General features: G+C 41.7%; 1 protein-coding gene across 4 annotated transcripts in view; it reads right to left on the bottom strand.

Moving 5' to 3' along the window:
• Positions 1-14,633, bottom strand: part of emid1 (EMI domain containing 1) — a 164,471-nt gene that overhangs the window by 59,038 nt on the left and 90,800 nt on the right. For all 4 annotated transcript variants that reach the window (XM_037531661.1, XM_037531663.1, XM_037531662.1 and 1 more), the window contains exon 4: positions 155-250. In XM_037531661.1, the coding sequence (XP_037387558.1) occupies positions 155-250 (96 nt within the window). The remainder of the gene's footprint in view (positions 1-154; positions 251-14,633) is intronic.

Below are 14,633 nucleotides of genomic sequence, written 5' to 3' on the forward strand. Positions count from 1 at the left end.
GAATGTTAGTTCTTCTTGGTGCATGTTGCTGTTAGAGAATGATTGATGTCATTTGATGATGGATGTTAGTGTTTGTGCATTGGAATTCATAAAGTTAAGACATGGTTTGAGGTCAATGGATTTATGAGTGAATGAGGAAGATTCTGACTCTTACTGGAGAGATGTTCTGGGGTCTTGACCACCACAGGCTTACGGAAAGTCGGCTGTTTCCTCACTGCCTCCTGCGCAACCAGGTTACTGCTCGCAGAGCCTGAACACACAGAGGAGGAACAGGAGCATAAGTTTTCAAATTTCATTCATCCCAGTTCGATTCTGTTTGATTTGATATGGCTCAATTTAAAAAGGATAGTACAGGTCTGGATATTCAAGTATACACAGCATACACTTGGATATCAGTCAACAATAACATGTGGCAGCGGGTTGATATTCAGGATAAGAATTTCACACAGAGTCAATTTTCAGGACAAGACTTTCACACAAACTCATGCCAGTCTGAGTGAGACAAAGCTCCAAAAGCTAATTTTACTGGGAACAAAGCCCAGGGCAACAGTGCACGAGAAACAAAAGAACATTTTATTTGAATTCCAAAGAAGACCAAAAAAAAAAACCCAAAATCAAAACTACATCTTGCAAGATTCTTCAAGGTTCTTCTTCTCTTCTTGATCCATTCATTTTTGAAAACCAGTTTCCACGTAGCTTATTGCTCAGCATTTACTTTCAATGTTCAAATAATTATATCACTAATTAGACAAGTAAATATTATAACACTGTGTTGCATGCGTGAGGAAAGAGCTGGTGAGTAAGCCAGTCATAACAACCATCAAGATCATCCCAAAACTTGAGAACAACAGGTCAAGTCTAACCTCAACTGGTAAAATCAGTGGGTTCTCCTTTCCTGAAGACACCTTGTCCCACCCAGTTTGGTGTTCAAGCTCCTCTAATACACCTGAATCACGATATGAAGAGCTTGATAGCCACACTAGATGGCTGCCTCACTGGGATGGAACAAAAATCAGTCTGCTATGGACAATCCTGGAGTAATGTGGTTCTGAATGGAATGGAATGCATCCTAGGGTTTCAGTCATGATTATTCTGTTGTGGCCTCCATATTTGGGACCGAATTTCTGGCTTCGCTGCTCCACATGGACGTAACTAGAGACGACCTTACTTTGGAAGAGAAAAAAACGTGACCTCAACAAAGTCGATAAAACGGGCTGTGATCCTTACCCAGTTTCCCCTGAACTCCTGATCCCAATTAAACTGGCGGAAAAGCTACCAAATCTGTGTTTTCCTGATATTTATATGTATCTCATACTCAGCCCCTCTCCCTAATCTGCAAAGTCTCTCAGAGCATTTAAAAGCCCCGAAGCCCACCGGCTCCTCACGACAGGGTGGGTAAAGGATCCCATGGTGTTGCATAAAGAGGAGAAAACACTTTGTGATCATAGAAGGCAAACGACATCAGCTCATTAACACAGATGTGATCAGTGCTGGCCTTTAGAGATCTTTAGCTGATGTTAACAGCCGAGAGATGAACAGTCGTCCCCCTAACGGAGCTGCAGACCGCCGGAATGGCTTTACTCTGTTTCTGGAGACTTAAATGACGTTTGAATGGAGAAACATTTCGACAGACGCGATTCTGCGAGCTTGCTAGTGTCATTCACAATCAGAAAGATCCACGAAGCACAGCAAATCGAAGGCATCGCGCAGCGCGGCCACTCCCTGATTCAGTCGACTATACAGTGTGACGTCAGGAGAAACGTGAGAAGAGTGAATGTACAGGGAACAGCTAACATTAACGAGCTACCGAGCTCACAAACGAACTGCTCCTGGACGCGAATGCTCGGGATATACAATGACATGAGATTCATAACGGCGTTCGCACTACTGATTTAAAAATATTAAAAATAATAATAAAAATACTATCGCAGTGGACTGATGTTCAGATTTGACTTCAGACTGACGTTTGATGACATTCATTGCTCTCTGGAAAGCAGAACATTTAGACGATGCTGAGCTACTGTGATAAAAATGTCTCATTTTATTCATTTAATGCATCTGTAACCCTCAAGAAATGAATCTAATCTTGGGAAATGTTCATGTATCATTGGCGGTCAGTTTTGAGATCCATTCTGTGATTGTACGTGGGCTGGACATTAGGGAACCAGCCTTTCATCCCCTTGGCTGACAGTCCATGATTGAAGTGCCCTTCAAAAAGCACCTAACCCCCAACTGCTCCAGGCAACTGTGCTCACTGCCCCCTGGTGTGTTCACTAGTGTGCATGTATGTGGGTGTTTCACTGCACACAAGGGTTAAATGCAGACAACAGCAAAATGAATGAACGTTGCTTTCAATGGGGCAGCAACGGAAAATTCTGCTGGCGTGCCGCAGCGGTCAGCGAAATGTTCCATTAAGAGTTCAATGGGCCTCATTCACCAACATACATCTTCCTACGTTTTCTCTTAAATGTGCTCTTGAGAAAGGTCCTAAGAAAATGACATGTTGTTAAAGCGCAGAGCTGTTCTGACCGTTGTGCTCTCGAGTGTGTGTAGACTCTGTTCTCACCTAAGAACAAATCCCAAATACGAATCCCTGGTAAAGTCAGAATCTTTGTGAAAACTGTGAGGGTTTTAAGAAATTTCATCTTAAGGACGGTTGATGAATGAGGCCCAATGTTCCCAACTGTTGCCGTCAGCTGCAGTGATGGAATAAACTGGATGCTTGCTGTTGATTCTAGTGGTCAACGCTCATATTTTGGGGCTTTAAATGTTTTTTTCTTATATGTAATGTATATTTTTGCAGATGGCATTCACTAATACACTTTTGGCATGTAAATTTAAAAAAGACTTCTATTTATTTGGTAATTAATATGAATGTTATTTGTATTTTAACACAAGCTTAATCTACATATTAAGCTTTACGTTCATCTGGCCCAGTTCTGGTTGTCTTTTGGCTGATTTATGGTGCTGTTGGCTGTGTTCTGAGAAAGACAAGGTGGAAATTATGGTGCCTCTGCGAGCTCTGGCTCAGTTATGGCCTATATTCGGCTCGCAATCGGCTGCAGGCATCTGAGTCACTTCAGTGGTGGAACCATGCTTGATCTGGGCCAGAACTTATTTGCTAGGTGGGTATTGTTTAATCCAGGTATTCCCACTGCAATAAAAAACAAATTCAACTGACTCAGCTTTTTTGGCAGCCAAAGTGTACTTAACCCTAACCCTAAGAAAAGCACTTTGCTCTGAAGTCCCTGTATTTACTAAATAATATGTTTTTAGTATGGGGAGGCCTGGGGGGTAGTATGGGGGGATTTTAAGGGGGTTAACATGTAAACAAAGCAATTCAGAGCGGTTTGGCATGAAATGTTCTATTCTAGAGAAGCTTGCTGAGTCACAATAGTTTACAGTAGTGGTGATAGGAACCAGACGTCCGAAACATGGCCTGATACTGGATACTGCTGGTGATGTCCTGCATAAACAAAAAACTAAGTATGACCACATATAGATGTGGGAACTAGATAATTAGATAACTAGATAACTAGTCCTGGCCATGACTTAGTAAAACATGGCCATGACTAAGCAGGGCATGATCGTGTTCCCACACCTTGCTAAGTCACGCATTACGATCTCATTCCCCTGCCTTACTAAGTTGTGGCCATGCATTATTTAAATTTTTACGGGATGTCACCAGTAGGGCTCTGTATGACACAGTGTTTTACACTGATCTGAGATACGGTAGGTACATGAAAGGTGTTCTAAAACAATACAGTTCCCAAAGAAATCTGTTCTATGACCATTTTTAAAAACAAATGTTAAAAAAAAAAGTATTTTTTGACCTTTCAGAGGCAAAACAGCTCGCAAAGAAAACAGATTCACTGCTTTTTGCCATCATCAACATCCCATATAAACTCAGAAGACTCGTGTGGGTTCACTGGTGGTTCTGGAAAGTAAATAAAGTGGCTATATCTGTGTTGTAGTCATGGTGACGCCTGGTTCCCATCACCACCACTGTAAAGACATCAGACCTGGAGATTTTGCTGTAGTTAAGGCCTGCGGGACCCACAACAATATCTTGAAAAGCGGGGCAAATTTTTACTGTCATGTGTAGGAGCGAATGGCTAACCAGTCCAATGTGGGCAGGGGTGGGACATCACATACATATACAGAAAATCTGCAAAATTAATGAATAGTCAGAATAAAATGGCAATCATCACAGTCTTGTAGGCTACAGAAATGTCAGAGCCTTTAGACAGTGCTCTCAAGAGAGAAGAATACGGAACAATAAAGCCAACTAAAGGCAAGGCTGATCTATAGCAGTGATATGTTTTTGTGGCTAGTACAGATGGAAACCAGCTATACAGGTCTGCGGGTGGGAGCGGGATGAAACCTTGCGTCAGCAGGATTAAAAACCAGTCCCGCGCAGGCCTTCACTCTGCAATGAACCATTTCACATCAAACCACTCCGAATGGGTTTGCTTACATCTCAACGATTGAACAAAGCAGAATCTTTGATTATCCTTTAAGAGAAAAAAACTAAAAACCATGAACAGATTTTGGGGTCTGCAGGACGAAGATGGAGATCCATAAATATGTAATGACCTGAGCAGCACTTTTGCAAAGCTATACCTGTTATATTTCTGACTTGTGCCTCATTCCATCACATATTTCTCTCAACTACGGGTCAAAATCTGCAATGTCTGAGATTCCCCTTTCTCCAGAAGAGCTGGGCCAAGTGAGGAGGAGATCAGCTTAGCAGAGAGAGGAGGGTCTCCACTAAACACAATGGCATCCTTGTATTGTTCGTGTGGGTAAGGCCTTGTTTAAAACTCTTCAATCCCCCTCTCTCTCTCTCTCTCTTTCCCTCTCCCCCCTCTCTTTCCCTCCCTCTCCCTCTCTCTCTCTCTCTCTTTCTCTCCCTCCCCTCCTCCCTCTCTCTCTCTCTCTCTCTGGTGGGTGGTTTTACTGTTCACTGGGTTGAATCAGATCTCACATGGCTTCAGTCAGCTCATATGTCATGTATTAGCATAGCTAGCCCTGCTACTCCAAAGCGTTACCATGAGGCCAAGGTCAACACTTCATCACTGGCTACAGACAGCAAAACCACTCGGCCAATCCGACGCTGCCAAATCATCGCCATGGCAGCTCTGTGACCAATGCCGTGGCACCTGCCTTGTTTTTGGGGCCTGGAAAAGAAATAAGCACTGCTTTTGCCTTGATGTATGTCTGCAGTTAAGAGCGCTGTAACAAGGCTGAACGCAAAAGCAACGCAGGCAGAGAGGAAAGTGCAGGGCTGAGGTAGTGGAAAGAAACACACACACACACACACACACACACACACACACACACACACACACACACACACACACACACACAAAAACATCAACACCACACTATTTAGCTTTTTCCCCATTTTTGCCAATTTGTCCACTACTGTGATGTGACAACGTCAGCAACTAGGGTTCCTGCAACTTTATGAACTAATGCTCGCTCTACATCATGAAGTTTTCATGCAAATATTTGGGTCGTTCTCCGTTTGGAGTGGGAATTCTGGTGGACTCATCTTTAAAAATCGATTTCTTTCATCCTAAAACTAAACAACCTTAATGTGTCCGTTAACGTCTCCTATTATCATATATGCTAATAGGAGCGTCTGAATCCAAACATATGTTACAGTCACTGGTGTTGTATGAATGTGGTGTAACGCCAGTGACGGCGACTCCAGTGACCTTCTGGTTCAAACTGAGGGTCTGTAAACTGGCTGACTCGCTGGTGGTCAGGCGACCTTGTGTAACTGTTTAAAATCAGTAATAAAAGTGATATTCTGACCAAATTTTAATGACCCAGCCATTCAAGCTCAGAACACCAGGGACACACAGAAGCTCTGAGCTGCCTGATAAATAAAATTATTAATAAATTAATGAAATACAGTGAGCGAGTGTGACTCGCCTTCTCCTGCCTCGAGACGCTTCCTCTCTGATGAGCCTCGACCCAAAGACGCGGTTTAATAGAGCTGAACACACTGATAGAGTGTAAAATAAGAGTCCTGATAACAGCGGTGACCAGAGGTTTAAACCTCTTAAAAATAGTGTTTTATATTAAAAGTGGTTGTAAAACTGGTTTGTGACGAGCTGTTTTACAGAACCAGAGCGACTCTGAAGCAGGACAAACGAGAAAAATCAGAGAATCAGGAGGGAAACCTGTAATTTAATCTCAGCTCAGCTGTGTAAATGGGCATACCCACAGTATACAGTACCTATACATAATAACAAAGTTCTTTATATATATATTTATATAATGTACACATACATCACCTTTGTTGGAAGAAAACTTCCAATTTTGGTGTTTTTCAGACTTTGACGTGATCTAAAAAAGCCTGTTACCCTTTACATTTTATATAAATTTCATGATGAATGGACTAAAAGAAATGATGTAAAATTACACGGAAAGACGTCTGGTTCCATTGACTTGCATTAAAAGTAAAATATGTTTTTCCTTCTCCTGTAAAGTGACCATTTTGGAGATACAAGGTTTTCTTCCAACAACAGCGATATATAACTTTTATGAGTAAGTACCGACATTTAACCTCAGGATCAAAATGAACTGATTTTACTCTTTTTTTAAAAAAATGAATCATGGAGCTTGTGTGAAAGAAAAAAACATTTATAAAGTCAGAAGCAGTTTATTGGTTCTGTAGGTTAGAACAATTTTAACTCTTTACTCCCAATTTCATACAAAATCAGGAGCAGTTTTCTCTCAAAAATATATAAACACACACACCCACCCCTCCCACCCCTCCCACCCCTGCTCTCAGCTGAAGTGTGTGTGGAGGGTGGAATTTCATCACGGGTGTTGAAGTCACTGGTCTCTGCTGTCTGAGTGTCTCTGAGGGAGAACCTGGACTAATAAAACTGTGTTGATGAAACTGCTGACCCTGACCCCAAACACACAGGGTGAGAGGGCAGACTCATTTAGAGGACGAATGAGGAGGTTGTTGGAGCACAAGACAGAGGGGTGTGTGGACAGTTTCTCATTAGGCTGAATGAATAACCGGCTCTAAATGTAGGTATTGTGATATAAACCGAGTCCGTTCTACAGTTTCTCATTAGGCTGAATGAATAACCGGCTCTAAATGTAGGTATTGTGATATAAACCGAGTCCGTTCTACAGTTTCTCATTAGACTGAATGAATAACCGACTCTAAATGTAGGTATTGTGATATAAACCGAGTCTGTTCTACAGTTTCTCATTAGACTGAATGAATAACCGACTCTAAATGTAGGTATTGTGATATAAACCGAGTCCGTTCTACAGTTTCTCATTAGACTGAATGAATAACCGGCTCTAAATGTAGGTATTGTGATATAAACCGAGTCTGTTCTACAGTTTCTCATTAGACTGAATGAATAACCGACTCTAAATGTAGGTATTGTGATATAAACCGAGTCCGTTCTACAGTTTCTCATTAGACTGAATGAATAACCGACTCTAAATGTAGGTATTGTGATATAAACCGAGTCCGTTCTACAGTTTCTCATTAGGCTGAATGAATAACCGACTCTAAATGTAGGTATTGTGATATAAACCGAGTCTGTTCTACAGTTTCTCATTAGACTGAATGAATAACCGGCTCTAAATGTAGGTATTGTGATATAAACCGAGTCCGTTCTACAGTTTCTCGTTAGGCTGAATGAATAACCGACTCTAAATGTAGGTATTGTGATATAAACCGAGTCTGTTCTACAGTTTCTCATTAGACTGAATGAATAACCGACTCTAAATGTAGGTATTGTGATATAAATCGAGTCCGTTCTACAGTTTCTCATTAGACTGAATGAATAACCGACTCTAAATGTAGGTATTGTGATATAAACCGAGTCTGTTCTACAGTTTCTCATTCGACTGAATGAATAACCGACTCTAAATGTAGGTATTGTGATATAAACCGAGTCCGTTCTACAGTTTCTCATTAGACTGAATGAATAACCGACTCTAAATGTAGGTATTGTGATATAAACCGAGTCCGTTCTACAGTTTCTCATTAGACTGAATGAATAACCGACTCTAAATGTAGGTATTGTGATATAAACCGAGTCTGTTCTACAGTTTCTCATTAGACTGAATGAATAACCGACTCTAAATGTAGGTATTGTGATATAAACCGAGTCTGTTCTACAGTTTCTCGTTAGACTGAATGAATAACCGACTCTAAATGTAGGTATTGTGATATAAACCGAGTCTGTTCTACAGTTTCTCATTAGACTGAATGAATAACCGACTCTAAATGTAGGTATTGTGATATAAACCGAGTCCGTTCTACAGTTTCTCGTTAGACTGAATGAATAACCGACTCTAAATGTAGGTATTGTGATATAAACCGAGTCTGTTCTACAGTTTCTCATTAGGCTGAATGAATAACCGACTCTAAATGTAGGTATTGTGATATAAACCGAGTCTGTTCTACAGTTTCTCATTAGGCTGAATGAATAACCGACTCTAAATGTAGGTATTGTGATATAAACCGAGTCCGTTCTACAGTTTCTCATTAGGCTGAATGAATAACCGACTCTAAATGTAGGTATTGTGATATAAACCGAGTCTGTTCTACAGTTTCTCATTAGACTGAATGAATAACCGACTCTAAATGTAGGTATTGTGATATAAACCGAGTCCGTTCTACAGTTTCTCATTAGGCTGAATGAATAACCGACTCTAAATGTAGGTATTGTGATATAAACCGAGTCCGTTCTACAGTTTCTCATTAGGCTGAATGAATAACCGACTCTAAATGTAGGTATTGTGATATAAACCGAGTCTGTTCTACAGTTTCTCATTAGACTGAATGAATAACCGACTCTAAATGTAGGTATTGTGATATAAACCGAGTCTGTTCTACAGTTTCTCATTAGGCTGAATGAATAACCGGCTCTAAATGTAGGTATTGTGATATAAACCGAGTCCGTTCTACAGTTTCTCATTAGACTGAATGAATAACCGACTCTAAATGTAGGTATTGTGATATAAACCGAGTCCGTTCTACAGTTTCTCATTAGGCTGAATGAATAACCGACTCTAAATGTAGGTATTGTGATATAAACCGAGTCCGTTCTACAGTTTCTCATTAGGCTGAATGAATAACCGACTCTAAATGTAGGTATTGTGATATAAACCGAGTCCGTTCTACAGTTTCTCGTTAGACTGAATGAATAACCGACTCTAAATGTAGGTATTGTGATATAAACCGAGTCTGTTCTACAGTTTCTCGTTAGGCTGAATGAATAACCGACTCTAAATGTAGGTATTGTGATATAAACCGAGTCTGTTCTACAGTTTCTCATTAGGCTGAATGAATAACCGACTCTAAATGTAGGTATTGTGATATAAACCGAGTCCGTTCTACAGTTTCTCATTAGGCTGAATGAATAACCGACTCTCAATGTAGGTATTGTGATATAAACCGAGTCCGTTCTACAGTTTCTCATTAGGCTGAATGAATAACCGACTCTAAATGTAGGTATTGTGATATAAACCGAGTCCGTTCTACAGTTTCTCATTAGGCTGAATGAATAACCGACTCTAAATGTAGGTATTGTGATATAAACCGAGTCCGTTCTACAGTTTCTCATTAGGCTGAATGAATAACCGACTCTAAATGTAGGTATTGTGATATAAACCGAGTCCGTTCTACAGTTTCTCATTAGACTGAATGAATAACCGACTCTAAATGTAGGTATTGTGATATAAACCGAGTCTGTTGCATGGAAATGATTTTGCCTGCAACTTACAACCTGCAACTGGGTCATTCTCCATTTGGATGAGACACAATGTCACAAAGGCTGCAGGGCTTTAAAAGGTGCTTAAAATATGAGGCACAGCTCCAAAAGGCAGTATGCCCATTTACACAGCTGAGCTGAGATTAAATTACACGTTTCCCTCCTGATTCTCTGATTTTTCTCGTTTATCCTGCTTCAGAGTCGCTCAAGAGGTTTAACTCGAGAATTTGTATAAAACAGGTTCATTCTTGCTTTTTATACCATTGATGTTAAACTACATTTAAAAAAAATTCATTTGACTCAGAGATTCTGGTCACCGCTGTTATCAGGACTCTTATTTTACACTCTATCAGTGTGTTCAGCTCTATTAAACCGCTTCTTAGGCTCATCAGAGAGGAAGCGCCTCGAGGCAGGAGAAGGCGAGTCACACTCGCTCACTATATTTCATTAATTTATTAATAATTTTGTTTATCAGGCAGCTCAGAGCTTCTGTGTGTCCCTGGTGTTCTGAGCTTGAATGGCTGGGTCATTAAAATTTGGTCAGAATATCACTTTTATTACTGATTTTAAACAGTTACACAAGGTCGCCTGACCACCAGCGAGTCAGCCAGTTTACAGACCCTCAGTTTGAACCAGAAGGTCACTGGAGTCGCCGTCACTGGCGTTGCACCACATTCATACAACACCAGTGACTGTAACATATGTTTGGATTCAGACGCTCCTATTAGCATATATGATAATAGGAGACGTTAACGGACACATTAAGGTTGTTTAGTTTTAGGATGAAAGAAATCGATTTTTAAAGATGAGTCCACCGGAATTCCCACTCCAAACGGAGAACGGCCCATATATAGATATTTACATATAAAGAACTAGTTTGGGATGTACTGTTTGACTCCACAGCCTGAGAGGGCGGGTTTCCCGAACATGTACTTACTGTAAAGGCTCATGGGAATGAACCCACGTCAGTGATCACACAGTGTCACCTGTCGGCAACACTAACGGAGAAACACTGTAAACAGGGCTGATATAGTCAGATATAATACACCACAAGCCTGCAGGCTCCTCTGATCATTAGAAGGTTTACAGTTGCAGATGTTTGCGCATCTGTGTGTACTTCTGTGTTTTCATTTTTTTCAGGCTATAATCACACGAAATATGGAGGTCCAGATGTGTTTACTCGAGTAAGTGTGGGTGCAAAACTGTTTGACAGTCTGATCGCTAGACATCACAACACCGACGGCCAAAACAAGTCTGTTTACTACGCGCTCTGTTCGCAGTCGCAGCGCAGCCTGATACACCTCAGCCAGCTGTGTTTGAGTGCACAGTCGGGTCACGGTGCTTCGGAAACATAGCAAACGCTCAGGTCTGCCTCGCACAGCCGCCTCCCTCTTTTAAGAGACTCCACCTGCATCTCCTGCTTTGGTTTTACTCCTTCACTCTTCACTAATTTCACTGCCTCAGATCGGTTCCAAACAGAGGTCACTACGTTGCAAGTAACAGGTAAGTCTCGAGTCTTCACACCCAACGCCCAAGTCAAGTCCCAAGTCAAGTCGAGTCTCGATTCAAGTCCTGAGTCAGTGAAGGCGAGTCTCAAGTCCATAGTCCTAATCTTCGAGTCCTGAAGTCAGTCTGCATTCTTCAGCTACTTAGAGGCCATTACTGATTTTCCATCAATCTGAAGAAACTTCAATCATATAAATGATTATTTGAGTGTTCATGGTTCTATATAGAACCGCTGTCTTTAAAGAACCCTTGAAGAACCACCTCTCCAGGTCCTGCTCTAAGCTGAACACTGCAGCGTTCTACACTGTTGAAGAAGACACCAAAAAGGGTTCTCCTAATGTTACGATACCTGTATCAATAGAAGAACCTTTTGTGGTGCCATATCGAACCATTTCAAAAAGGTTCTACATAGAACCATGTACAGCATTTTCTCCATCAATCTGAAGAACACTTTATTCATGCAAAGGGTTCTTTGAGTGTTCATGGTTCTATATAGAACCACTGTCTTTACTAAAGAACCCCTGAAGAACCATCCTTTTAACCCTGGGTCCAGGGTTGGAGAGCACTGCTTTAAGCTGAATACTGTAGGGTTCTGCGCTGTTGAAGAAGACACGACTTCCTCGCACAAGTTGTTGTGCTTTATTAAAAGTACTTGGCCACAGTCAGGGCTCAGACACAGAGCTCGCTCTTAGATTAGCTACGTTCCTCTAGGAGAACCCAGGAACAGGCTAACCAGCCTTCAAAATAAGAGTCCTTGTAAAATAACCCAGAAAATAAACACTAGGAAACAATCACTATAAATTTAACATGCTGAACATCTTGTGACCACACAATACAATTCTTGAGAAATATTACACATATAGAGTAGACTGAAGATGATTTAGCCAACGGGTGCTTTGGGCCCCACTAGCCACATTTACATGCAGCCTAATAATCTGTTAATAATCCAACTAATAGCTCAGTCAGAATTAACACTTCTGTAATATAATACTTATGTATAGGAATACTAGTCTAGTCTGATTGAGACTATTTGGAATACGGTTTCTATCCGACTGAATGAGGTGGGTAATCCTGTAAATAATCCATTAAATACAAGAATATCCGTGTAAACTCCTGTATCCGATTACATTCCCTATCGGAAAGTTTCAGTCCGTTCTGCATGTGCGTTGCGTCACAGTGAGAGTTTATCCCGTGCAACACGGCGGAGCAGAAACTGGTCTGCAGAGGAGACGAAGTTCGTGCTCTGATCTTTAAAAGACGGCGGTGGGACGGACGTCCAGCTCATGTGTCTCAGAACACGACGTCTTCCTCTCGGCCTTCTTTAATAAGGACACGTGAAGGACGTTTTCCTGAGTCTGACGTCATTTTAAAGCAGTTAAATACACAATCACTGCTCACTGCTGCTCATCTCACTCTGACTGGGCTCACCTGATGCTGGTTGTCATGGTAACGTCTACACTAAGCAGTTCTTGTAGTGAGCATGTAAACTGAGGTTTTCCATCAGCTTGTTGAGCAGAGCATGAATAAACATCTCAGTCTTAATCTAAAATAGGAATGTGTTCAATGGGATTGGCAAAAATCTGCACATGTAAACACAGACAGTGCGGCTGATTTTGTTTATTTCTTGTAAAGTCATTACTGGTTCAAGGTCAGTCCTGCACACTGCTCTTACACCAAAAATCTGCCCCAACCATCAACTGGACTTAGTATCAAAAACATGAGGACATGCTGAGTCAGATGGAACAGCCAGACATCTTTATGCTCGCTCTCTCTCTCTCTCTCTCTCTCTCTCTATCTCTCTCTCTCTCTCTCTCTCCCTGTCTCCCTCATTCTCTTTATCTCTCTCTGTCTCTCATTTTCCTACCTCTCTCTTTCTCAGTCTTGCTCGTTCTCTGTTCCTCTGTCTCTTTCTCTGTGATAGAGTTCAATGTGAGAGCTCTTTGTGTCGTGCTGTGTGTTATTTGAGAGCTACGAGTGTGCGTGTGTGCCTGTGTTTGTGTGTATGTAAGTGAGTGTGTGTGTGTGCATGTATGTGAGTGTGTGTGTGTGTGAGTGTGTGTGTGCATGTGAGTGTGTGTGTGTGTTTGTGTGTGTGAGTGCATGAGAGTGTATGTGTGTGCGTGTGTGAGTGTGTGCATGTGAGTGTGTGTGTGTGTGTATGTGTGTTTGTGTGTGTGAGTGTGAGCATGTGAGTGTGTGTGTGCATGTGTGTGAGTGTGTGCATGTGAGTGTGTGTTTGTTTGTGTGTGTGTGTGTGTGTATGTGTTTGTTTGAGTGTGTGCATGTGAGTGTGTGTGTGTGCACGTGTGTGTGTGTATTTGTGTGTGAGTGTGTGCATGTGCGTGTGTGTATGTGTGTGTGTGTGGACGTGCATGTATGTGTGTTTGTGTGTGAGTGTGTGCATGTGAGTGTGTGTGCGTGTGTGTGTGTGCGCATGTGCATGTGTGCGTGTGTGTTTGTGTGTGTGTGTGAGTGTATGTGCGTGTGTCTATGTTTGTGTGTGTGTGTTTCTCTCATGGTGTTCTTTATCATGAGGCCTCCATGGTGCGGTACTCACCTTCAACCCCCTCTTATTCTTACACTGTTTAACTATTTTATTATACACATAATTATATAATGTAACTGAATGTACAGCAGAGCAACCTCTGCAGCCACTGCAGGCCGGACACACTGCGCATTACATCACTTCCAAATACAGAACCTCTGCTTATACAGAAGATGTGCCCATCAGTGCTGATATTCAGCGTTAGGCAGAGTTAATGTTCTGTTACCTCGGCTACCGTTTCCGCCCTTTTTCCACCTCACATTTCAGCTTTAAGACAGCAAATAATGTGCTATAGCTGCACCTGGTACTCTCTGCTGTCCAGCATGAACACATGAAAGTTGGCGGTAAAATGCATATGCTAGATTTCTGAAGGAAACAATAGCCCTGCAAGCTGGTGTGAGACTATTGTGTAGAAGAGTTCTGTGAAAAAGGAAAGTGAGAGAGAGAAAGAGAAAAAGATGAAGACACTGCATCCATCTCTGTCAGCTAAGACTGCTGGCCTCAGCAGCACACAGTCATTAGAGAGCAGGTGCTGCTGATGAGAGCAGGTGAAAGGTGTGTGTGTGACTTACTCTTCCCTAAAGATCAGTCTCCACACAGAGTGGCCTGTAAGAATCAAGAGGTGCTGAAACAGCACATCCTGTGTTTTCTAGACCACTGACCTGACAAAACCCACACACTGCCAAACACAAACACCATAAAAAGTCACGTTCCAAAGCCAAAACGAAGCTAAAGGGTCACACAGAGTAACAAACACCGGACAACACCAAAATCCAGCAAATGCCAACGAACTCCAAACGAACACCTACAAAAGC

The sequence above is a fragment of the Pygocentrus nattereri genome, chromosome 20, assembly GCF_015220715.1.
Source record: "Pygocentrus nattereri isolate fPygNat1 chromosome 20, fPygNat1.pri, whole genome shotgun sequence".
NCBI classification, from domain to species: domain Eukaryota; kingdom Metazoa; phylum Chordata; class Actinopteri; order Characiformes; family Serrasalmidae; genus Pygocentrus; species Pygocentrus nattereri.